Here is a 27,252-nt window from a genome sequence, read left to right as displayed (position 1 = left end):
GGGCATTGCTGCAGGCAGGTGTCGGGTAGAAAGCCTATGATAAAAGACTATTGTAAATTCAAACTTATTGCCCTACTTTTTGGCAGACCATGCCTGCAATAGCCTGTGTCCACATAACATTCAGAGACCCAGCTAGTTGTTAATACATTTAGAATCAGAGATAGCTAAAAAGCAGAACATTGCATCCCAGATATTTATACAGAAGTGGAAGTGTTAGATAACCCCCACCTAGCACTGTTTCCTTCTTTAGTCAGATATGCTGGGTTGAGACAGGTATTTGAGCAGAGGCTGGTACTTGTCTTGCCCATCCACGAGCTGCCAGATTGGTTTAACATTTTTAAGTGAGTAGCAAGCTGCAGGACTTACCCATGTGTGGCAGCAGGAACATTTGCATTGGTACTACTGAAATAGTAGTAAAAAAGTAACTTTAAATTTCACAGCATGTGTTCCTAAGTGAGTGGTCATCAATGTACCATATATGTATAGGCTACTGCTCTCTCAAATACAGGGCAAGATGGTAACATAGCCACTGTAACCTGGGGACTCTCATAGAATTGCTATGTTTATGGTATGGTGTGCTCTCCACCTTTGCTTGTACTACTTCCACTTTTGATAAAACCTGAAATTGCACAAAGGAGGGTCACAGTCAGCCTGTGTGCAGTCAGAGTTATTGCCAGCAAGGGATGGCAGAAAGTTAGGTGACTTAGGTGGGGTGAAGTGAGGTAAGATGAGATGAGCCATGGCCTCCCAATTCCTCATGCATTGAGTTATGTGGTTCTGTAATCCTACTGAAAAGCACTTGAGGCATAGTCACTGTATTTGGTGAGCCATCCTCTCCAGATATCACACTGGTGGCTTTGTGGCTCTGCTAGCACAGCAACATTACTGGGCTGTACTTTCCACAAAGGCTGTGGAAAGGTCTAGAGGCTTGTTGGTGATTTCTTTGAAGCTCCTCTTTCATTCTCTCTGTATACTGTTGAAAACAGCTTATCACTGATATTTGTTGCCTGATCCATTGGGTCATACAAATTTTATATATGTAGTTCAGAAATGCTGCTGTTTCCTTGGTTGCTTATGCACTTCTGTATTTTCTGGGGCTGCTATGAAGTTTTTCCTGTTGGTATGTGCCTTTGGTGATTTCAGTATGGTCATGTAAAGCACAGAAGGCAATGAATATGACCACTGTTTTCCCTTGAAGAAAGCATCTTCTTTCTATGATCACTGTTTCCTCTTCAAGCCCACCCTGCTTCTCCAATGAAAATGGTTATTTGGAAGCCCGGCTGAAACACCAACTCCTCCATGAAGCCTGAACTCCCTAGTTCATTGCTTGTTTTCTTAGCTTCCTTCTCTGGGCTGTGCTTCTGTAATTGTTTTTATTATTATTATTTCTTTATTGTCAAAGTGATGTACAGAGAGAGGGGTTACAGTTACATATATAAGTCAGTGAGTACATTTCTTATCCAACTTGTTACCTCCTCCCTCATTTTCCCCCACCGCCCCCCTTCCTACTTTCCTCTCCTACCCCATGAGTTGTACAGTTGTTTTAGACCATATAGATTTGTAAATATTGCTGTTGCATTGGTTTTTCTTTTTATCCTTTGTCTCTCAATTTTGGTATTCCTATTCCCTTCCCTAGTACATGTATATACAATATCTAGGGTACTAAAAATCAGTTAAAGTGATATCAGAGGTAAAACCACAGGAAAGAAATACAAAAGAAAAAGGGCATATAATTTCACATGGCATGTTGAAAATAAAAACAGCAATGATATACCACTTGTTTCTGTAACTAGGAGTTCATTTTGCTTAGCATCATCTTATGTGTTCATATGGACACAACTATTGAGCTATTGTAATCTTCTGGGACTATCCTAGACATGTACTAATTATTCCCAATGAGGGAACCCAGAGTCTATGTTTCTTTGGGTCTGGCTCACTTCACTTAGTATGGTTTTTTTCGAAGTCCTTCCATTTCTTTATGAATGGGGCAATGTCATTCTTTCTGATAGAGGCATTGAATTCCATTGTGTATATGTACCACATTTTCTTGATCCACTCATCTACTGAGGGGCATCTGGGCTGGTTCCATATTTTAGTGATGACAAATTGTGCTGTGATAAACATAGTTGTGCTGGTGCCTTTGGTGTGGTCTTGCTTGTAATCTTTTGGGTAGATGCCCAAAAGTGGGGCTTTTGGGTTGTAGGGGAGCTCTATGTTTAGCCTTTGGAGGAACCTCCATACTGCTTTCCAGAGTGGTTTAACAAGTTTACACTCCCACCAACAGTGTAGTAGGGTTCCCTTTTGGCTGCATCCCCTCCAGGATCTGTTATTATTAGTTTTCTTGATAATGGGCATTCTTACTAGAGTGAGGTGGAATCTCAGTGTTGTTTTGATTTGCATTTCTTTTATGGCAAGTGATGTAGAACATTTCTTCATGTGTCTCTTGGATATTCTCATTTCCTCTTCAGAGAAGTCTCCTTTTAGGTCTTTAGCCCATTTGTTGGTTCTTTGAGGATTTGTTTTGGATGAATTTAATTTTTTGAGTTCTACATATATTTTAGATATAAGGCCTTTGTATGGCTAGTAAAGATCTTCTCCCAATCTGTGGAGCAAGATATGCAAGATATGTTGTTTGCCATGCAGAAGCTCTGCAGTTTGATACAGTCCCATTTATCCAATGTTTCTTTGATTTGTTGTGTTTCTGGGCCTTTATTAAGAAAGTTTTATCCTGTGCCAAGGACCCCAACTGTTTCTCCTATTCCTTCTTGCAATGTTTTCAGGGTATCTGATTTTACTTCGAGGTCTTTGATCCATTTGGAATTGATTCTGGTGCAAGGTGATATATAAGGATCTAGTTTTAGTTTGTTACAGGTGTTAAACCAGTTTTTCCAGCATCATTTGTTGAAGAGGCTGTCTTTCTTCTATCCTATTTTTTAGCTCCTTTATCAAAGATTAAGTAGCCATAGGTCTGCGGGTTCATTTCTGGGTCTTTGGTTCTATTCCATTGGTCCTCAGGCCTGTTCTTGTGTCAATACCAAGCTGTTTTTATTACTATATCTTTGTGATACAGCTTGAAGTTTGGTATTGAAATACTTCCAGCACTATTCTTTCTGCTTAGGATTGTTTTTGCTGTTCAGAGTCTTTTATTGTTCCATATGAATTTCTCGATTGCTTCCTCTATTTCATTAAAGAATGGTGTTGGGGTATTGATAGGTATTGCATTGAATGTGTATATATCCTTTGGCAATATTGCCATTTTCACAATGTTAATCCCCCCAATCCAGGAGTATGGGAGGTTTTTCCATTTCCTTTGTTCTGCTTTGATTTCCTTTTTTGGGGTTTTTAAGTTCTCATCATAGAGGTCTTTCACTTCTTTGTTTAAGGTTATTCCTAAGTATTTTATGTCTTATGAGGCTATTGCAAAAGGAGTTGCTTTCCTGATTTCAGCCTTGCTCTTTGCATTGTTGGCATACAGAGAAGCCATTGATTTTTGAGGATTTATTTTATATCCTGCTACTTTGCCAAAGTTTTGGATCAACTCACGTAACTTGGGAGTAGAGTCTATGGGGTTATTTAAATGCAGGATTATGTCATCTGCAAAGGAAGAGAGTTTAACTTTGTCTTTCTCTATTTGGATCCTCTTTATATTTAGATTCTTTAATACAATCGTTTTTTTTTTCACTTTAAAAAAAGAAAACAAACCTTAGGGGCTGAAAATATGGCCTAGTGGTAGAGTGTTCACCTCATATACATGAAGCCCTGGGTTGGATTCCTCAACACTACATATATAGAAAAAGCTGGAGGTGGTGCTGTGGCTCAAGTGGTAAAGTGCTAGCCTTAAGCTAAAAGAAGACAGGGACATTGCCTAGGCCCTGAGTTCAAGCCCCAGGACTGGCAAAAACAAAACAAAAAACCACTAAAAAAAGAAAAAAACTTTATTGAAAAGATGATAAGCAGAGGGGTTACATTACATAAGTAAGGTAATGATTATATTTGTTTTTAAACACTGTTACCTCATCCCTCGTTAATTATTCTACATTGTTATAAAATTGGATTTTTGTTATAAGTTCCTCCTCCCATCATGACAGCAAAGCATTAGGTGTTGGAGACCATGTCATAGGCCTTTAGTTGCTGAAAGCACTAAAAGAAATTCCTTGGGCTGGGGATATGGCCTAGTGGCAAGAGCGCTTGCCTCGTATACATGAGGCCCTGGGTTCAATTCCCCAGCACCACATATACAGAAAATGGCCAGAAGTGGCGCTGTGGCTCAAGTGGCAGAGTGCTAGCCTTGAGCAAAAAGAAGCCAGGGACAGTGCTCAGACCCTGAGTCCAAGCCCCAGGACTAGCCAAAAAAAAAAAAAAAAGAAAGAAATTCCTTAAAGCCTGAAATGGAGGTTACCATGATAGAGTAAAGGACAATGGTGGGAGGTATGATGTGAATGATTTGTAGAGGGCAGTGTCATGGGGTCCATAGATCTCCTCATCATAGTCCTATGAACACTGTGAAAATACATGAAATTAGCAGGTGGGAAATGAAGCTTTTAGAAAAAAACCAAAACCACTCAACCTCTGGACACAATTCAATCAGGATTCTTTAAACTTGCCCAAATCTCCTATTGATTTTGCTATTTTCATTTTAAAGGAGAAGCCATTGAAAATTAACATCTAGAGAATAAATTTAAAAGAATATTCTTAACATTACTTTTGGAAGTTTCCAATATATGTAAAATAGACTTACGTGCTAACATTTGAGATGGAAGAAAAAAGCCATAATGAAATATGAATCTAATTAAATAGAGATAAAAAAGACTATAGAGAACTTGTTTCTTGCTTGAGGGAAGTGCTTTACCTTTTGTATAAAAATTTTGGGTTTCATTTCAAGCATCTGCTCACAACAGAAGTACACCTAGTTCTCTTTTTTTAATATATATATATATTTTTATTATCAAACTGAATTACAGAGAGGTTACAGTTTCATACATTAGGCATTGGATACATTTCTTGTACTGTTTGTTACCTCATCCCTCATCCCCCCCCTCCCCCCTCTTCCTTTCCCTTCCCCCCTCTCCCCCCATGAGTTGTTCAGTTGTTCAGTTCATTTTCACCAAACAGTTTGTAAGTATTGCTTTTGTAGTTGTTTGTCTTTTTTTACCCTGTGTCTCTTGATTTTGGTATTCCCTTCCAATTTCCTGGTTCTAATACCAGTATACCCGGTTTCCAATATACTCAGATAAGATACAGAGATAGTGTTGGTACAACCACAGGAAGGTGATACAGGAATATCATCAATAATAGAGGCTACAGTTACATATGGCACGTTGAAAGTATTTACAACTGTGATATAACAATCGTTTCCATAATATGGAGTTCATTTCACTTAGCATTATCTTATGTGTTCATAAGGGTATAGCTATTGGGCTCCTGTGATCCTCTGCTGTGACTTGCCTAAACCTGTGCTAATTATTCCCTATAAGGGAGACCATAGAGTCCATGTTTCTTTGGGTCTGGCTCACTTCACTTAGTATAATTTTTCCAAGTCCTTCCATTTCCTTACAAATGGGGCCATGTCATTCTTTCTGATAGAGGCATAAAATTCCATTGTGTATATGTACCACATTTTCCTGATCCATTCATCTACTGAGGGGCATCTGGGTTGGTTCCAGATTCTGGCTATGACAAATTGTGCTGCGATGAACATTGTTGTGCTGGTGGCTTTAGTGTGATTATGTTTGTGGTCTTTTGGGTAGATACCCAAAAGTGGGGCTGCTGGGTCATAGGGGAGTTCTATGTTTAGCCTTCTGAGGAATCTCCATACCACTTGCCAGAGTGGCTGAACCAGTTTACATTCCCACCAGCAATGAAGTAAGGTTGGTTCCCTTTTGGCCACATCCCCTCCAACAGTTATTATTGTTAGTTTTCTTGATATAGGACATTCTTGCTGGGGTGAGATGGAATCTTAATGTTGTTTTGATTTGCATTTAATACCTAGGAATAAACTTAACCAAAGAAGTGAAAGACCTCTACGATGAGAACTTTAAAACCATGAAAAATGAAATTAAGGCAGAACTAAGGAAATGGAAAAACCTCCCATGCTCCTGGATTGGGAGGATTAATTAATCAAAATGGCAATATTGCCAAAGGCGATCTACAAATTCAATGCAATACCTATTAATATCCCAAAACCATTCTTTAAGGAAATAGAGGAAGCAATCCTGAAATTCATATGGAACAATAAAAGACCTAGAATAGCAAAAATAATCCTAAGCAGAAAGAACAGTGCTGGAGGAATTACAATACCCAACTTCAAGCTGTATTATAAAGCTATAGTAATAAAAACAGCTTGGTATTGGCACCAGAACAGGCCTGAAGACCAATGGAACAGAATTGAAGAACCAGAAATGAACCCACAGAACTATGCCTACTTAATCTTTGATAAAGGAGCTAAAACAATAGTCTGGAAGAAAGATAGCCTCTTTAACAAATGGTGCTGGCAAAACTGGTTCAACACATGCAACAAACTAAAACTAGATCCTTATATATTACCCTGCACCAAAATCAATTCCAAATGGATCAAAGACCTCGAAATCAAAACAGACACCCTGAAAACACTAAAGGAAGGAGTAGGAGACACACTTGGCCTCCTTGGCACAGGACGGAACTTCCTTATCAAAGACCCAGAAAGGCTACAAATCAAAGAAAGGTTGGACAAATGGGACTACATCAAACTACAGAGCTTCTGCAGGGCAAAGGACATAGCTCGCAAGATAAACAGAAAGCTCACAGATTGGGAGAAGATCTTTATTCAACGGACAAAGGCCTCATATCTAAAATATATGCAGAACTAAAAAAATCACCTAGTTCTCTTGATATGCCCCATCCTGTGCAGAAGCTATAGAAAAGCTAGATACCCTACTTCAGAAATCAGGAGGCCCAGGTTGTATGCTACAGTTGATCATATATTATCAAAACTGACAAGAGAAATTATCATTCAGTTTGTGATTTAAGGATCATGAAGAGAGGAATGAGTTAGTAAGAAATGCACCATGTGAACATGGTAGCAATGAAACAAAAGAAGCTATTTGGGGGAAAAAGAAGAAAAGAGTCTACAGAAGTGCCCCTTAATCCGGCATTTGCCTGACTTAGTGGTGAATAGCAGGGATGCCAGAGTGGATGGATGGTGGAGGGATTAAGCCTGGAAAAATAGGCAGCGGGAATGGGGAGGGTGAATCACTGAAGAAGAGTGATGTCAAGTAAAGTTGTTGAGATGGACAGCAAAGGCTGAAAATGTAGACAGGACAGGCGTATGCAATTTTAGATAGTTTGGCAGCATTGCAATGACCAAGCAATGAAAAAAAAGGAAAGGGAGGGAGGGAGCGAGGGAAGTAGCAACAACATTTGAACAAAAATTTAAATCCATAGGGGATTTTCTTCACCTGATATACGGCTTATGAAGGTCACAGAGGGAAGCCAGAGAGGGAAGGATCTCCATAGGATAGTATGACTATAGTGGGAGGAAATACTTTATTGTGTAAATATTCCCAATTTTCTTGTAAAGTGAGTAATAAATAACCCTATTTCATAAATGAGGCGACTGAGGCTCAGGGTGGCTCAGCAACATACTCAGCATAGTATTACTAAAGAGCATGGGCTTGGTCCCACCACTTCTGAACCCCCCACCCCCAGACCAAAGAGGGATAGGGCCCTCTTGGCCAGGGAGGCACTTAGCTATAATTTTTGTCCTGAAAGTGACTGTGGGTCTCAGAAGGGTTCTGAGAAGGCTGGAAGTAGGGAGGGGGGATTTGAATGAGACATTCCAGTCTTAGTTTAACTTTTCTTGCTGCAATGGGGGAGAACCAGTCCACCTGAGTGGTTGGTATCCTGTTTTGCCATATTCTTGAAATAAAGTTTTTATATATCCCAGTTTAAGAAAGTAGAGGAATATACATAAAATACGTGTTGGAACTATGCTTTTCTTTGCACTGGTTTTGGCAAGAGGCTATGAACAAGCAGCAGCTCATGTAGGAGTATGGTTTCTATAAGCGTAAAGCAGCATCTGTGTGTATTCTCACAACCCCAGCTAGTAGCCAGGAGCCACCAGACCTTCTCCTCTAGGAGTTCGAAATTTCACATGTGAGTGTAGTCTAGTAGAAGCAAAACTTTGGCATTTAGAATGAAAGAATCATTCACAATTTACCTTGACATCATTATGAAAGTATCCATAGCTTCTGAGCAAATACCTCCTCTTAGCAACCACGTGTAGGTACTGTACCATGTGAGGGATTGAGTGTGGGGATCATACTAGAAATTTAGGATGAGTTTTCACAACTGAGTCTTAAGGAGATGAATTTCAGTTTAACAGGAAGATACTTCATCTTAGGTAACTCAGCTCAAATGCTAGAGTCTTCATGAAAAAGGCTTGTTTTCATTTTTACTGTATGTTATGTAAAGTAATCTCAAAGATATATATAAGCAGTTGGGCTCTGATACCGACTCATAGGACAGAAAGCTATTTGCTCATTTCACAGCAGGAAAAGCAGACATCAGGGTATGAAGTCAAAAGAGAAATAGCTCAGTTATTATTCTCAGATACTATGTTCAGTAACTTTTTATAATTCTTCTGTTATTTCAAATGTAGTCATCCATTCTTTCTTAAAGTATATAGTCTGTCCCACTCAATGTTATGGGGGAATTGCTAGAAGAGGTAGGGCTGGGAGCAGTCATGTGACTGGTTCCTCTGCCTAATAGAAAGAATGTTCTGAAAGATTAACTTGTTGTTAAGTTCTAATTACTCTTTTCCCTGCCAATGTAGAATCATAAAGGTGTAGCAATTATAGGCTACAACTTTGAACCAAAGTGCTTAGATTCTATTCCTCTCTGTGATGGCTCTCCATAATCTTTCATTTACAAGTTGCATGGTTGGCCCAGATTCTCCTTGACGCCTTCTTGTCTTTTCAGAACTCATGTTAGGAAAATGTTGTAACTACTTTCAACATGCTATGTGTAACTGTAGCTTCTATTATTGATGATCTTCTTGTATCCCCTTCCTGTGGTTGTACCTACACTATCTCTGTATCTTATCTGAATATATTGGAAACCGGGTATACTGGTATTAGAACTAGGATATTGAAAGGGAATAACAAAATCAAGAAACACAGGGTGAAAAAAGATAAACAACTACAAAAGCAATACTTGCAAAACTGTTTGGTTAAGTGAACTGAACACCTCAGGGGGGGAAGGGCAAGGGGGAGGGGGGAGGGGGGAATGAGTGACGAGGTAACAAACAGTACAAGAAATGTATCCAATGCCTAACGTATGAAACTGTAACCTCTCTGTACATCAGTTTGATAATAAAAATTAAAAAAAAGAAAAATTTAGAGCTTGACGGCTTATTAAGAAAAATGTTTATAAAATATAAACACATACATACACATGTACCACTCTGGGTTAAGACTAAGCTAACAGAATATAGAAGAGCACACCAAATGTAAATGGCATTTTAATTCCTATTTGGTCTATTATCTTAAAACCAGACATCATAAGTTTGCAGAGTTTTTGATTTTGCTGATTTTTGCAGCCTCCAATATGCTGAAGAATTAGATTGAAATACACTATAATGTTTGAGATTGACATTTTGCATCCATTTTCTTTGTTTCATTTGCCTGGATAATCTTATGTACCACCACTTCCATTTTAATCAGAATTACATTGGAGTTTGGATGCCTGTGGATCTAAATCTTCACATTTCACAATGATTCTTCTATTGATTGTTGTTGTTGTTGTTTCCATTGTTCTCTAAAACTTAACCATTTCCTCATTACCTCTCTTTTGTGGTACTCTGCTTGTCATAACACCTTTTTTCTTTCTTTTTAGTAAACATATTCTATGCTTTTACCCTGTGTCTTATATGAGGAGACTATGAGGATTTGCTGAGACCTGGGACTAGCCTGTTGAGGCTGTGATACAGATCTCATGGTGTCACCAGGCAGGACCATACTCAGAGCCAAGCAATCTGCTGGTGCTCTCTCATCATTCATCCCAGAGCATATGATTTGCAAATCCCTCTGTAGCTCTAACATCTCGTTATTATATTTGTATTCATATCTTTTGCATAATAAGAATTCTCATATTACCTCATTTCTGCTGTTTAGGAATATATAGTTAGAAGATGCTTCTGTTGTAATCTGTAAATGTCCATAAAATCAACTCATTTCTTCATTAGAGACCTTCCTGCTGAAATACACTTCTACATTTTTGTGTTGTGAAGGGTTGGCTGCATAGACATAGACAAGGAGGGCGGCTGAGATTAGTCAGCAGCCATTTCCTCTTATACTTAGTGCAGTCACTTTGTTCTCCACAGAGCTAGGGCCCCTTCCTAGCCATTTCATATCCTCCTTCTCCAGTTTGCTATGGCAGGCCCTTAGGGAGTGAGGCACCATCTAATGCCCACAGTTGCTAGGCACCCAAGTCTCTTGAGCCAGTTTATAGAGGGAAATTCCTTTCTCTGAAAATATGAAGTGTCACTGAGTAAAAATATGTGGGAATGAAAGCAGAGACTTTCTTCCTTGTCTATCTCCAGATTACATTGTCATCCCAAAACAAACTTTGTTTTTAGAAAACATGAAGCATCATTTGGTATTAACTTGCACAGATAAATTGTACCACCAGTTATATGTGTCATAGCTTGCGGTTACAAAGAAACATGTACTACAGAAAATATATTGTAGAAAATATTAACGTAAAGGATGCATATGGGAGAGTGTGTGATGTTGATAGTTTGATTATTTTCCTTATGTTATTTTTGCCTAGTGTTGATTCTGTCTCCACTACTTATTAACTATATGACCATAGGCAAGCTCCTTAATTGCTCAGATCTTTAGTTTTCCCAGATGTAAAACAGACATAATAGCAGTCCCTGACTCATAGACTTGTCATAGAATGTAAACAGCAAAGTGCTTATAAAGCAGTTGGCGTAGTGCCAACTAAGAATTCTTTTACTACTACTGTTACTGCTACTAATACCTCTTTTGTGCTGACTGTAGTTCTATTATACTTTGCTCTTTTGCTCAGGGAAACCTTACCTTATTTAAGAGTATAATCCAATATCATTCCTTTATTCCTCCCTCAATTTTTATTCATTTTGCATATTACTATTGAGTTTACTATGTGTTTTTGTTTTTATTTATTTTTTTCCCCCTCACTAGAACACAAGCTCTCTAACAGGAGAGAGATTTTTGCATTTCACTCTCACTGATGTATCTGGTACCTGGAGCAATGCCACTGCCTTGGAAGCTATTTTATATATGTCGATTGAGTGAGCAAAAATAATTTTTAATGACTATCAAGGGATAGTTTTGGAAATACTCCTCTCAGTGTATCTGCAACCATAAGTGAAGACAAAATAAAATTAGTAAGAATTTAATAGCAATCTAAGAGATACTACAACTTCCAATTGGTTTAAAGTTTGAGTAGATCTTAATTATATGTGTATAAGTGGAAACAAAAACATGTTTTGAAAATTTCTTTCCCACATTTAGTCTTAGTCTTCTAGTTTCCCTCAACACGAGTAAGTAAAGCCCAAATTGGAAATGTTTTTATATCCTTTATGAATGTTTTCCAGTGATTTCTGAAGTCCTTTTTGTGCCCCTCAACTTCTGAGCAGCAGCAAGCTTGATCTGGCCCATACGAACCACCACAAAGGGTGACAGGTGACTTCCAAAAGCAAACCACTTCCGTTAGTTTCTTGAGCTTTTATAGTGTAAAATAGAAAGACTAGTGATAAAAATATCTCCTTTGAAGAAGTGTTGTATATTTCTTGTTAGCTTATTATTACCTTGCCATGCTCAACCCCTTTCTGTCAAGAAAAAGCAATTTTGAATAAATGAAAGATGAATTGCTTTAACTAGACATTCCTAACATCTCTCCCAGATTATTAAATTAGTAACAATGAAAAGAGAGATATGCAAAACTAATGGCAAGATTTGAGCTTGGGGACAGAGATTTAGTATGATTATAAGTCTTGTCTCAAAAGATCACTATGTACCCTAAATTGCTTTTATGATGCACTGTTCATTTGTGTAAAGCCTACTTCTCTAAAGAAGCTCGCAGGTAGCTGATGATCCTGTTTTGGATTATGTATCACAATGTTTGTAGCTATATCAAGGTAGCATAAGTCTAGATTTCATAAGGGAGAGAAAAAAACAAGTGGTTGAAACTTTGTACAAATACATGTTCAGTGTTTATCAGTTTTGTCTATGCTACTACACAGTGTCAGTTTATGGATGTATAGCGATGTACTGTGTACATTGTGTACCTGTCCTAACTGATCTTCTACCTCCCAAGTGACTTAAATCTGGAAAGAACCAAGACTATTTTCAGCCAGGTAGGGAGAACAGGTAATAACTTTTCATTTTACTTCAGCAAATTCCCAAGGAAGATCATTTTCTTAGTCACAGAGAACTTCTTTACAGATTGCCTAAGATTCAAGGTCTTGATTTGTAATAAATCTTAAAGGGAAAGCAATGTTCTTTTAAACAAAGGAAATGTTGAAACTTGAAATTATAGGCACTCACTAGTTTTCTAGGGTCATTTTTCAAACTGTCATAAATTTTCCAGTATACCAAACTAGGCTTTATGTAACATAAAGTCATGGAGGAACATAGCACTTACCATTTAACTGTGGAAATGAGCCATTTCCCAAATACCAAGGGAGCAGATCTTTACTTGAAGCCAGATGCAAATTCTAACTTGCCCATCTTCCTCCAAGATAGATTTTAAGACTCATAAACTTCTGCCACATTTGCAGTTCTGAAAACTACCCTAGTTTGAGTGGCCCACCACTTCTTGTTTCTTTCCCTCACTCCCTCTTTGCACTCAATTTCTACATCTTTGGCTACATTTTCATGCTGCATTGAATTTTGAGAGTTGAAGAAGGATCCAGGTCTTCAACATCTTTTCTTGATGTGAAGATGCTAGGTATATTTGATAAAGACTTGTGTCTGTATTTTTTTTCTTATTTTTTAATTTTTATTTTATTGTCAAATTGATGTACATAGAGGTTACAGTTTCATATGTTAGGCGTTGGGTACATTTCTTGTACTGTTTGTTACCTCCTCCCTCATTCCCCCTCCCCCTCCCCCTTTCCCTCTCCCCTCATGAGTTGTTCAGTTGGTTTACACCAAACAGTTTTGCAAGTATTGCTTTTGTAGTCATTTGCCTTTTAATCTTTGTCTCTCAATTTTGATATTCCCTTTCACTTCCTAGTTCTAATACCAGTATTTGACTGCTTTACATTCTTGTCATTAATATTTTTTGTGTCAGTCTTAGGGCTTGAACTCAGGACCTGGGTGCTGTCCCTGAGCTTTTCTGCTCAAGGCTAACACTCTACTACTTGAGCTACAGTTCCACTTCCAACAGTTTTTGGTAGTTAATTGGAGATATGAGTGTCACAGACTTTCCTACTTGGGCTAGCTTTGAACCTCAATCCTCAGATCTCAGCTTCCTAAGTAGCTTGGATTACAGGCATGAACCACAAACCTTGTGTCTGTATTTTAGTTTATTTTTATTTTGCCTGTCCTGGGGCTTGGTCTCAAGAATGGGCACTGTCCTTGAGCTTCTTTTGCTCAAGGTTAGCATTCTACCAATTGAACCACAGTGTCATTTCTGGCTTTTTCTGTTTATGTGGTACTAAGGATTTGAACCCAGGGCTTCATTCATGCTAGGCACTCTACCACTGTAGAGTATTCTCAGCTGACCTGTGTCTCTTTAATTCTTGTATTTTTGGTTTTGTTGATTATGTGTCCTATTTCCAGAATTACATTTGATTCTTTTTTCAAATCTATTCTTTCATTTTGGCCTGTTGGTTTTAGCTTGCTTTCCTCCCTCCCTCCCTCTCCCTCCCTCCCTTCCTTTCTTCCTCTTACTTGCTAGCTTTGAAATCCTATTTTAAGTCAGATTTAATAAGATACAATATAAAGTCTTATTCAGAATGTTATTTTCATTTCCTCTGGATAAATTGCTCTTAATTATAAATAATTTTGGTTATAATTCTTAACATTAATAATTATTTTTAAATTTCATTGTGGACTGAAGGTGTAGCTTTATGATTGGATGCTTACTTAGTATGAACAAGTCTTTGGTTAATCCTCAGCACCAAAATAAATTATTTTTCAAATCTGTATTAACCCAACCCACCACCAACCTATATTTTCAGTGGTCCTATGATTGTTAATGGCATACCCAGCCTCTAGAACGGTCTAAGATTGTCTAGTGCAAAGCAACTTGTGGAAGTTTACGTTGCCCATCCAACTCTGATATGGAAATCTAATAGGTCTTACTTAAGAAATACAGGAAGGAATAAGATTTTTTTAATTATTGCCTCCCCCCCCCCCACGCCCCCCACTCTCCTGGCTGTGCTGTTCCTGAGCTTCTTTTACCCAAGGCAAGTAAGTGTTCTACCATTTGAGCCACTTCTGGCTTTTTTTAGTAGTTTATTGGAGTTAAAAGTCTAATGGACCTTCCTGCCTATGCTGGCTTTGAACCACAATCCTGAGTAGCTAGGATTATGGGTGTGAGCCACTGGCACCTGGCGCCTTTTCTTAAAAAAAAAGAATAGAAAAAAAACTTTTTTATTTAAGTAGTTTCACAAAGGATTTGCCATTCAACAAAGCAGCTTATGAACACAGTGTGTCTTGATCACTGTCACCTCTTTCAACATTCTTACCCAACCCTCTCAACATATCCCTTCCCTCACTTTTCTTAGTTTTGTAGGATATGTATTGAATTTTTTCCTATATATCATTTGTTCTGTGTCACATCAGGAACAAGAAAATATTCTGCTCTTATTTGATCACTTAAGAAATATTGTTGAATGCCTAGTATATACCAGGGGCTGGAAGAAGTATATATAGATGAACAAGACTGGAGGTCGTTACTGTTAGCTACTTTGCCTCTAAAAATTTTGGTTTCTTTTATGTACAATTATGCATAGTGTCTATATACATACACTATGTTCTTCCAAGTGGAGCAGATTAGGAAACTTGTTTTTTGTATATCACTCAGATGAAGACAGGCATTATTTTATATAGTATTTAATCAGACTTTGAGGTTTATCTTTGGTCACTACTTCTGGACTCTAAACTGTCTGGTTTATAATCTCTTTTCATATCTTTATTATCGTACAGTCACTATCAGTCATTATTCCTGCTTCCTGTGTCCTCATTATCCAGCAGCCTTCCCTCCAAATCTGGTTGCACTTCTTGTTGACTTTGCATTCCTGTTGTTGCTTTGAAACCCTATTCTATTCTTTCTTGAACATTATTTTAATTTTATTCCACTTTGATAATGGTATTCTTTTTTTTTTTTTTTGTCCAGTCCTGGGCCTTGGACTCAGGGCCTGAGCACTGTCCCTGGCTTCTTTTTGCTCAAGGCTAGCACTCTGCCACTTGAGCCACAGCGCCCCTTCTGGCCGTTTTCTATATATGTGGTGCTGGAGACTCGAACCCAGGGCTTCATGTATACGAGGCAGGCACTCTTGTCACTAGGCCATATCTCCAGCCCCCGATAATGGTATTCTTTTACTGTTTTCCCTTATTTGCATGCCAGTTTGCCACATAGTTCTTACTTATTTTGTGCTTCTACTTTTCTTGCCTGTCTTTTCAATAATATATTTGCTATAAAATATCTAGTTTCTCATGAAACTATATAAACTTATAAAAAGTCTTTTATACATTTCTCCCACAGCTTAGATTATTTTCTTCCTTAGTGTTTCTTCTGAATTTGATTCACTATTTACTATTTTTAGAAGAGAGAGGTCAAGTGGAATGGCAACTAAGAAGAAGGGAAGACAGCTATGATGTTGCTTTGGTTTCTCTCATATTTGACTTACAAACACTGGGATAAACCAGTTGCCAACGAAGTCAAAAGTTCCCTAAAGCAAGTATTTTTGACCTTCCTGCAAACAATAACTCCACTTTTCTCTTCTTTAACCTGTCCATGTGGATTTTGAGACTTCTGTTATGGATACTTTATTGTGGCTTCCCAAACTCCTCTAACCTTTCATTTGTGGGGGTTTTTTGGGGGGGAGAGAGGGGCGGCCTTTTTGTCTATTTAATAAAGAATGATTAGCATGGAGATGTCAAGGTCAATGCCCTCTTTATTGGTGGCTATTCCAAATGTGATTTATAGGAGTCCTATAAATAAAGTATGCTGAACATCAAAGGAGACTGTAAGGTGTTTGGTGTTTCAGCTCTCTTACACCTAACTAAAGTGACCTTTCATCTCATTTGTCTGTACAAATAATTTTCCTAATTATAATCTGGTAGTAATGTTGAATTCTGTAGTCATTTGTAGATTATCTTGAACAAATACATTTTTTTTTATCCCTTGGGTAAGAACCCCTCATACAGTTAGTCCCTCTAGTCTTTCCATTGTCAGCAATCTTGACAGCAGAGAGCTCATCTTGATGTATTGGCAATCAGAATACTTAGAAAGATTAAAATTGTGAAGATGTACAATGAATTTCAGAGATAATTTGTTTTACAATATAGATGTATGAGTGTAGTATATTGTATTACTTTTTCTTCCTTTTCTGTTCTTGGTACTGGGCTTTGAACTTAGGGCCTTACACTCTCACTTGACTTTTCGACTCAAGGCTGAAACTCTTATCACTTGATTCAGCAGTGTTACTCACTAGAAACTATGCTGAAAATGAATTATATAACTTGTAGGCAAGAGGGGTCAGGAGGGAAACAACTGGGAGAAAAAGAGGGAAGAGGTGACATTGTTGAAAAAAAATGTACTCACTACCTGACTTACGTAACTGTAACTCCTCTGTACAGCGCCTTTACAATAAAATAAAAATTAAAAATAATGCTGTTTTGCTCTAGAAAAATGGAATTCTGGTGAATTGTCTCGTATAGAACTTACAACAGATTTTCCTCTATCACTAGATGCACTGAGAATAGATGTTCGAGTAGTTTGCTTTTTTTTTTTAATTTTTATTGTCAAACTGATATACAGAGCGGTTACAGTTTCATGTTAGGCATTGGATACATTTCTTGTACTGTTTGTTACCTCCTCCCTCATTCCCCCTCCCCCCTCCCCCTTTCCCTTTTCCCCCATGGGTTGTTTAGTAGATTTACACTAAACAGTTTTGCAAGTATTGCTTTTGTAATCATTTGTCTTTTTTACCCTGTGTCTCTCGATTTTTGTATTCCCTTTCAGTTTTCTAGTTCTAATACCTGTATACATGGTTTCCAATGTACTCAGATAAGATACAGAGATAGTGCAGGTACAACCACAGGAAGGGGATATAAGAGGATCATCAATAATAGAAGCTACAGTTTCACGTCGCATGTTGAAGGTAATTACAACAGTGATATAACAGTCATTTCCATAACATGGAGTTCATTTCACTTAGCATCATCTTTTGTGTTCATAAGGGTATAGCTATTGGGCTCTTGTGAAGAAACATGGACTCTATGGTCTCCCTCATAGGGAATAATTAGCACAGGTTTAGGCTAGTAGTTTGCTTTTAAAAAAATATATACTTTTTATTATCAAACTGAATTACAGAGAGGTTACAGTTTCATACATTAGGCATTGGATACATTTCTTGTACTGTTTGTTACCTCGTCCCTCATTCCTCCTTCCCCCTCCCTCTTTCCCTTCCCCCTCCCCCCCCCCAGTTGGTCACTTGTTCAGTTCATTTTCATCAAACAGTTTGTAAATATTGCTTTTGTAGTTGTTTGTCTTTTTTTACCCTGTGTCTCTCGATTTTGGTATTCCCTTCCAATTTCCTGGTTCTAATACCAGTATACCCGGTTTCCAATATACTCAGATAAGATACAGAGATAGTGTTGGTACAACCACAGGAAGGTGATACAGGAATATCATCAATAATAGAGGCTACAGTTACATATGGCACGTTGAAAGTATTTACAACTGTGATATAACAATTGTTTCCATAACATCTTATGTGTTCATAAGGGTATAGCTATTGGGCTCCTGTGATCCTCTGCTGTGACTTGCCTAAACCTGTGCTAATTATTCCCTATAAGGGAGACCATATAGTCCATGTTTCTTTGGGTCTGGCTCACTTCCCTTAATATAACTTTTTCCAAGTCCTTCCATTTCCTTACAAATGGGGCAATGTTATTCTCTCTGATAGAGGCATAGAATTCCATTGTGTATATGTAGTTTGCTTTTTGTGGCACTTAGATTCCTGATGCTAGAATTATAGTTATGTACCACCATACACAAAGGGCCTCACAGATATGGCCAGGCCAACCTTAAATCATCATTTTAAGTGGCTTCTGGAAACTATGAAAGTGGCAAGGAATTATGACCCAAATACTGTCATTAAAGTGAGAAAAAAAATCTTAACACTGTATTTTATTTTACTGTGGCCTTGCTAGGGTTTGAACTAAGAGTCTCATGCTTACTGAAGCCAGCATGCTACCACTTTAATCAAGTTGCCACACCTCTCCCAACATCTAGAAATAGAGATTATCAAACTCAAGAAATACCTTTGCTGCAACTGATCCTCTTCTCTTTCCTAGTTAGTAAATAAGAAGAGTCAGCCGATTTGAGCACAGTATTATGCAGAGTTACATCAGATACTGACCCCTTAAAAATAAAAATAAAAATCTTTAGAATGCCCTAAGAGTAAAGACTATATCTTTTGAACTCTGATTAGTAAAGGATTCAGTTTGCTTTTATGAGTAAACTGTGAGGTCATGAAAAGAATCAACACTATTCACTGAACTGTTACTTTCCTGGTTACCAAGCAATAGGAACAGAAAATGGGAAGGCAAGCCCCCTTAATGTGGGAGAAGACAATGTGTAATTGTAGTGACACTTAAGAGTCTTTGGAAAATGATATACATATGAGGATTATTACTTTACCCTGTAAAATGCAAGTTCTGATTTCCTATAAGAGCCCATAGTCTACTTTCAGTGCATTTAATAAATATTTAATTGCATATAGAACATATATATGTATATATGTGTATATATGCTAGTGATATATGTGTGATGTATAGTATAATTGTATATAAGAAATAATTAACAGAAAGTACATCATAATTTACCTTTGAGCAAAAAGGCAAGCAAAAATGTCACATTACTTGGATCTGGCTGGAATTCATCCTCGGATAGAATCACAATCTAGTGATTATTTGATGTTCCAAATTGCAATTATAAATGTTCTTGAAGAAAACCATAATAGTAAAAGGATACAGGAACTAATGATATAAAGTTGGGCCTAAGAATGTGAGAAATTCGAATTTATAAACTATAGAGATTAGATTACTAAAGGGGAGGCTAGGAGTGCAACATACAGTGAGAAGGCCTGGCTTAAATGATGCTGTTCCCTGCTTCAAGAGCCATTACTGGCTCTCCATGGCTCCTGGTCAGCTTCAGATGTACAGTCAGACTGTCCAGAATAGCATCCATTTACACATACATAAATAGGATGGTTTATTACATAGATGCTATTTTCTCCTTTTGCTCATGCTGATCTCCTTCCAGGGGAGTAGCTTATGTCCTTACATCCTCACTTCCTCATATGATTATCTGATAATTTCTGTCATCTTTCTCTCCTTTATGTCTCATCTCTATGTGCACATTCAGTAGTCTTCTTACCACATCTCCCAGAAGAATCCTTTTATATTGCTTCCTGCCTTTTTTCACTAAGCTATAATCATACCCACCTGACTTTATAGAGCCTTGAAAAACGTAGTTGCATCTGGCCCCAGCTGCTAAGTAAATCATTAGCTCTGTTGGTCTCCTGCTAGTGGTAAAGTCTGATTCGGGATGGAAAGCAATGGTTTATTGTTGCTCTTCTAGATTAATAACTTACACTCACAGAGGAGCCATAAACAATGAAGCTGCTTGTGTGGTCTTTGGCATTTCTAATGGTATCTTGAGCCTCCTTTTTTGTTCATGGGATCAAATGTTAGAGCCAAGTGTTCTTCTGTTCTCTGGTTATCTTTTACCGTATTTTGTTCTTTCACAGATGAATCTCTTTGACATGATATTTAAAGTCGAGAAATTTTGGCTCAATTATTGAAATTTTTAAAGTAGAATTTACTGCACATGTAAAATTCCATTATTAGCTGTTTGACAAATGTGTTGAGGTCAATTGCCTAAGTTTCTTATTGGTTCAAGTAAGATTGTTTGCACTCTTGTATATGGTAGAAAAAAAATGAGAACAATAGAAAGCATCGTGCTGTTCTCAGGAAACCCAAGAAAGAGGGTAGGAACCCAAAGTTGAATGTGGTCACTGCTTGGAGGTAATGTGCATCTAGATAGGGTAGGGTTCTATCAGCTGTTCTAGATGGTGAAGAGTAGAATGGAATATAGGAATGGAAAAGGAGGAGTGGGCAAGGTGTCCCAAGCAGAAACCAGAGAATCATGCTGGGAGCCAAAATCCTGGGGGACTTGGAGCCCACATCATGGAAACATAGTGTCTGCAGGGGCAAACGAAATAAGTTATGCATGATTTTACCTATCTTTAAATGTTGTATAGTCATCTTGTTTCTGCTAAGAAATCTAAGAGAATTCTATTTATGTTCATCAGTCTTTATCTTGCTGCATTAGCAATTTCTTTCCTCATTAACTTGTTATTCAAATATTTTTCTTATGCTTTAAAATGTTTCTATTAATATTTGTAAGTATATATTGTATTTCAGTTGTTATGAAGAACTTTTTCATCTGGCTTTGCATTGTAAGATTCCAGCTGTGCTTTGACCTGAGTGCCATCCTTGGGGATTTCTGTGACAGAAATCATCAAGCCCTCATCTTGAGACATGTGCAGTCCTGAATGTGGTAGTATAAGTTGTGGATGCTTTGCAGCCCCTTTTTTTTAAATGTCTTTAGCTTTTACTTTCAGTAGATTTTATTGAGTGCTATGCTAGAAGAATACAGCATATACAGAGAAAGCACACAAGGATGAACAGTTCTACTAAACTGCTATCTTAGAATGTCTTCAGTAGCCAGAGCTGCTTTCATTTCTCTTTACTCCCAAATTGTAATTCCTGCTGAGGTTCCCCTGAAGTTTTCTTTTTCTGTTCAGCAAAATTAGTTCTAGGCAAGATCAGGAAACAGTCTGAACCCTGATAAGAAAAAGTGGAAAACAGGGATGTTTGCTCCATCATCTTTTATGGACTGTCCAATATCTGGCTGAAATGGCTAAATGTTATGTGCTATGACATCAAGTCTTTAATCATATTCTAATCTTCAGACTGAGAAGAATTGAACTTTGGACTTGAAGCATATTTATCTGTGGCCCTAGCAGACTCTTTAGGAGAACATTTTTAATTTTCTGTCTCTTTCAAGAATAGTCATGATTATCACTTAAAGAAATGAAGACAATTTTTGGATATCTGTTTTTATCTTTAAATATTGATTAGAACAGTGGGCTATGCTGCGTTCCTTTCAGTTTAAATTCTTCTCTAGTACTTCAAGACCTTACTGCACTTCTCTGAGACTGTTCAGCTGGGGTCTCACTGCTGGATATCCCAGCCTAGTATCTTCAGGATTTTAGTACCAGCTCCTACCATTTGCACTTCATCTAAATCTTGCTAGATAGTCCAAGCTAGACAGTCTAATTAGATAGTCCAAGGCAAAACTTGACGTCTTTCTGCCTCTGTTTCCCAAATCTTGGCATAAATTCTTAATATTTAAATGTAATTATTAAACCTTTGTAATGCTAAAGTTTAGCATTATGTGTAGATACAATTTTGTCTGTTGAAATCTTACCTATTCAATACTGTTCAATTACTATATTCTATTGTTCTTATAATCTATTTTCTTTTATAATAATTTCTGCTTTTATTTTGATATATATGTATTTGACATTTAAATGCATCATTAGTCTACAGGCTGTACTCATTGAGCAAGTACTGTGCCAAGCAATGTTAACGAGTGGAAAAAAGGAGAGGCAATAAAGACAAGATGTAGCCCTACCCTCATAGAGCCTACATTTAAAGCAGGAAGATACATAAACAAGAAAAAGAATAAATAAATAATTATAATGAAGAGAAACAACAAAGAATAAAGGAATAGATGAAAATACAGATGATAAGAATCAAATTGTTTTATAGTAAGTAACAGACCTGAAGGAAAGGTAGTAAGGAACCTCTTTTATTAAAGGGACAGCCAGAGGAAAGGCTCTAGGCAGGAATAGGCTGGAACCAACGTGAGGACAGTCTGATGGCTAGAGAGCTGGGTCATAGGAATAAATACTAGAGATTAAACTGTGAAACTATAACAATAAGAAATAAAAGGACAGTACCTGGGGCGCAAGGTGGGGATAAGAGACAGTAATTGAAGTCATTTCCTGTGAAAGGTTGTAAGAAGTCTACATTGGCTAGTTGGGTTGGAAGTGGTGACAAATGCTTAAAATTCTTTGAACTGTGAAGGAAGGGAACAAGTAGAATAGTCCCTAGGTTTTATGCTCTGCAGTGGTTAAGTCCGAAGTTTGCTTTTGAATGAATGCTATTTATAGAGGTGGAAGGGCTGAGGAGATGACATCTCAAACTTAGTTTAACTAAGATGATACTGGCAGAAGTAGATAAAGGGAGCCACCTGGGATTGAGCATTTGGTGTTATGTGCATAGTGATGATGATTAGCATGGTCATATCCCTAGAGGATGCTTAGGAGGAACACATTCTCTTCCCAGAGATATTAGAGATCTGGCAGAATGGCGCCCGAGTCTGGAGATTTATTGCCATCGAAGTAGGAAGAAAACTGAAACAATCTGGGGATCATGAAGCCAAGATTTTTCTGGAAAGGAAGTTAAAGCAGTACTTTGTAGGCTTAAGTTTTTTGTTTCATGTTGTTGTTCCTTTATTATTATTATTTCTCTTGTGAAATAAATTTCTATTGCTGTCTCCATGCCTCTGAAAATACAGCAGTTTTTGATGTTACTAGAACCATGCTCTATTATTATACAGTCCCCATTTTAAGGATTTTTATAGTAGTAGAGAAAGTACACACATTCAGTAGAAGCCATACTTTGAAAGTCAGAATGAAATCTTTCCCATTGTGTAGCGATACACAGTTGTTTCTACCTCCCTTTCGCAGAAGCAGTGAGCTTAGCTTGGCTCTGCTCTGTGATCACAAGGGGAATAACTTACATTCCACAGTGACTTTTTTTAAAAAAAAAACTTTTATTGTCTAGGTGTTGTACAGAGGGGTTACAGTTAAATACATAAGGTATTGAGTACATTTCTTGTCAGTTTTGTTACCTCTTCCCTTATTTTTGTTCCACCTTCCTTCCTCCCCAACCCCTCCCACCAAGTTGTACACTTGGGTTAGTACATATTGTCTCATAAGTATTGCTGTTGCATTGGTTTGCCTTTTACCCATTGTCTCACCATTTGGATGTTCCCCTTTCCAGATTCAGACAAACATATATACAGTGCCAAGGGTACCAAAATCAAATACAGTGACAACAGGCTAAGCTATAGGGAAGATAAACAAAAGAAAAATGAAATAATTTCATATAGTGCATTACAAATAACAACAATGAAAAACTGCTTGTTTCCATAACTTGGAGTTCACTTCACTTAGCTTCATCTTATGTGATCATATGTACATAGCTATTGAGTTATTGTGATCATCTGCTAGGACTATCCTAGACATATACTAATTACTGACTTTTTCTGCTAGGATGTGTGGTATGTTAGGTTCATTGCTTATTGTCCACATTATTGTAGCCTCAGTAATTGTGATTATCAAATGTATGCTTCATTCTTGATAGAGCTTCATAAAATTTGGAGAGTAACAACCATCTTTCTTCAACATATCTTCTCTAGCCTGCTATTATTACTTTTCCATGAATATGTCCTCTGAATAATCCCTGCGTCTTCTGCAAAGTTGCACAGGTTTCCTTACCCTAACTTCCAAAAGTTGAGGGACATTGGTTTACCATGGTATATAACACAGATGTAACACCCAAAATACATTGTACTTATCAAGAGAATAGCCATGTTGCTCTGCTAGTTATTGTTTTGTCTATTTCAATTTTTTAAGTGCTTACCTGTTCCTATGATTAATACATTTGTGCAAATTACTTAGAATATGGTCTGCCCCATAGTGAGGACTTAAATAATCCTGATTTTTATTTCTGTGTAGCTGTTGATATCTCCTGTCCTATCCCCTCAACCTGGAGCCATGGTTTTTCTTTTTCTTTTTTTTCTTATTTATTGTCAAAGTGATGTACAGAGAGGTTACAGTTTCATATGTTAGGCCTTGGGTACATTTCTTGTACTGTTTGTTACCTCCTCCCTCATTCCCCCCTCCCCCTTCCTCTTTCCTTCTCCCCCCATGAGTTGTTCAGTTGGTTACACCAAATGGTTTTGCAAGTATTGCTTTTGGAGTCGTTTGTCTTTTTATCCTTTGTCTCTTAATTTTGATATTCCCTTTCACTTCCCTAGTTCTAATACCAGTATATACAGTTTCCAATGTACTCAGATAAGACACAGTGATAGTGTGGGTACAACCACAGGAAGGGGATACAAGAGGATCATCAATAGCTATGCCTTTATGAATGCATAAGATGATGCTAAGTGAAATGAACTCCATGTTATGGAAATGACTGTTATACCACTGTTGTAATTACTTTCAGCCATGGTTTTTCTTAAGAACTACAGTCTGGTATCTGGACCATTGATCAGGGAAATGATAGCCTTTTCAAAACATGGTTGCTAGGACAACGGAATATCAATTTGCAAATAAGGAAGTTGGACCCCCTAACCATAAACATAAATTACCTCAAAGTGTATCATAGAAATAAGTGCTAGAGATTAAACTGTGAAACGATAACAATAAAATATATAAATAAATATATGATTCTAAATGCAAAGTATCCCTAAATATACAGAAAATGACAAAAAGTAAATTGGACATTTGGTTTTGAAGGCTACTGTAGACTTGGATTCAGAATATATAAAGGATTTTTGTAATTCAGTAATGAAAGATAAGTAGCTCAATTTGAGCAATGAATTTAAATATATATATATATTTGTAAAGAAGATATTCAAATAGCCAACAAACATGAAAGGATGTACATTAGCATTAATAATAGGAAAATACAGATTGAAAACACCGTGAGATCCATTTTATACAACTGGCATGCCTGTAATCAAAGAGAGACCACAACAGTTGTTGGCTAGGATATGGAGAAACTAAAACCCTGTTACTGATGTTGAAATTATGATCAGTTTGGAAAACAGTCTTGGCAATTCTTCAAAATGTTTAATATTACTGTTACCATATGGCCTAATAATGCCACTTCTAGGTATTTATATCCAAGAAGAATGAAAACGTTAGGTATAGAAGCTAGTAACCATAGCCCACAGACTGTTTTATTCAGTTTAATAAAATGTTTACAACAATCGAAGATGTAAAAACTGAAAGCCGATTGATTTGTGACTGCCTGGGCCTTGGGGGTTGGAGGCTGGTGAATGAGTGCTGATCCATACATAATTTCCTTTGAGGATGACAAAAATGTTTTGGAACTAGGTGGTAGTGATGATGCATATAACAAAACGCACTAAATTAACAATCTTAAAATGTTAACATTTAATACCAGTATATACAGTATCCAGGTATATACTGGTATTAGAATGAGGGAAGGGAAAGGGAATATCAAAATCAAGAGACAAAGGATAAAAAGACAAATGATTGCACAGCAATACTTACAAAACCATTTGGTGTAAACCAACTAAATAACTCATGGTGGGGCGAGGGAAAGGGGGATGGGGGAAATGAGGGAGGAGGTAACAAATTGTACAAGAAATGTGTCCACTGCCTTATGTATGAAACTGTAACCCCTCGGTACATCACTTTGACAATAAATAAGTAATTATTCAGAAAACAATGTTAACATTTATGGTATATTAATTATATCTCTGTAAAGTATTATTTAAGAAGATTAAAATTATGCCAGACCTGCCTTTATGACTTAGAATGATTATGAGTTAAGTATACATTTTTTAAATTTTGTTTATGGATGCACAGCCCTAGATGACATCTGTTTGTTTAGAGAGCTGACTCCATGAACTCACTCTCTCTTCCTTCCTTCCTTCCTTCCTTCCTTCCTTCCTTCCTTCCTTCCTTCCTTCCTTCCTTCCTTCCTTCCTTCCTTCCTTCCTTCCTTCCTTCCTTCCTTCCTTCCTCCCTCCCTCCCTCCCTCCCTCTCTCTCTCTCTTTCTTTCTTTCTTTCTTTCTTTCTTTCTTTCTTTCTTTCTTTCTTTCTTTCTCTCTTTCTTTCTCTCTTTCTCTCTTTCTCTCTTTCTCTCTTTCTCTTTTTTTTTTTTTTTTTGCCACTCCTGGGGCTCAAACTCTGGGGTTGGGCACTGTCCCTGAGCTCCTTTTGGCTCAAGGCTAGTGCTCTATCACTTGAGCCACATTGCCACATCTAGCTATTTCTGAGATTAGTTAAATATTAGAATCTCATGGGCTTTCATGCCCAGGATAGCTTAGAACCGAGATCTCAGATCTCAGCCTCCTGAGTAGCTAGGATTACAGGCATGAGCTACTGGCAACTAGCTCAAACTAATTTTTTAAGGAATGCTCTCCAAGCAACAGAGCTTTACCCCATGGTAAGCAGGGTTCTCAAGGGTTCGGCTTAGTATATGAATGTTTAGATTGTACTTTATAGATAATCAGTGGATATTAGAATATTTTCTAGCCATTCAATATTAGAAATTGGTAACACACATATTCTTACTCACCAACGTAACCTTTCTTGGTGTGTGAAACTGTAGTACTTAGTCTACCTACCCTCCTCAGCATTTGTCACTGTTACCATTAATGCTTCCCCTGCCTAACTTTTTTTAATTCCAGATTTCCTTTGATTTAGCTGAGTATACTGCGGATGTTGATGGGGTTGGCACTTTGCGGCTTCTAGATGCAGTTAAGACCTGTGGCCTTATCAACTCTGTGAAGTTCTACCAAGCCTCAACAAGTGAACTGTATGGGAAAGTACAGGAAATTCCCCAGAAGGAGACCACCCCTTTCTATCCTCGTTCGCCCTATGGTGAGAATACTTGTGCCCAGCTGGGTGCATTCACAGCACTGTCTTTGGGTGGGTAGATGATATGGGGGGAGTGTTTTCATTTTCCTCATGTCTCTAAGCTGAAGTCATTGGGTGTGAGATTAACACTGAGATAGACTAAAGTGACTAGACTTGTTGAGAAGCGTGCCTTTATACATGGCTAACTACAAGTATTTGCTGCTTTTGC

The 27,252-nt window shown here is 37.5% G+C and overlaps 1 protein-coding gene across 1 annotated transcript in view; it reads left to right on the top strand.

Moving 5' to 3' along the window:
- Gmds (GDP-mannose 4,6-dehydratase) overlaps positions 1 to 27,252 on the top strand; it is a 533,421-nt gene that overhangs the window by 201,867 nt on the left and 304,302 nt on the right. The window contains exon 5 of the mRNA XM_048348513.1: positions 26,855 to 27,047. Coding sequence (XP_048204470.1) covers positions 26,855 to 27,047 — 193 coding nt within the window. The remainder of the gene's footprint in view (positions 1 to 26,854; positions 27,048 to 27,252) is intronic.

This window comes from Perognathus longimembris, chromosome 6, assembly GCF_023159225.1.
Source record: "Perognathus longimembris pacificus isolate PPM17 chromosome 6, ASM2315922v1, whole genome shotgun sequence".
Classification (NCBI taxonomy): domain Eukaryota; kingdom Metazoa; phylum Chordata; class Mammalia; order Rodentia; family Heteromyidae; genus Perognathus; species Perognathus longimembris.
The sequence above is the reverse complement of the archived record's forward strand: the minus strand, read 5'-3'. Positions and strand labels throughout refer to the sequence as shown.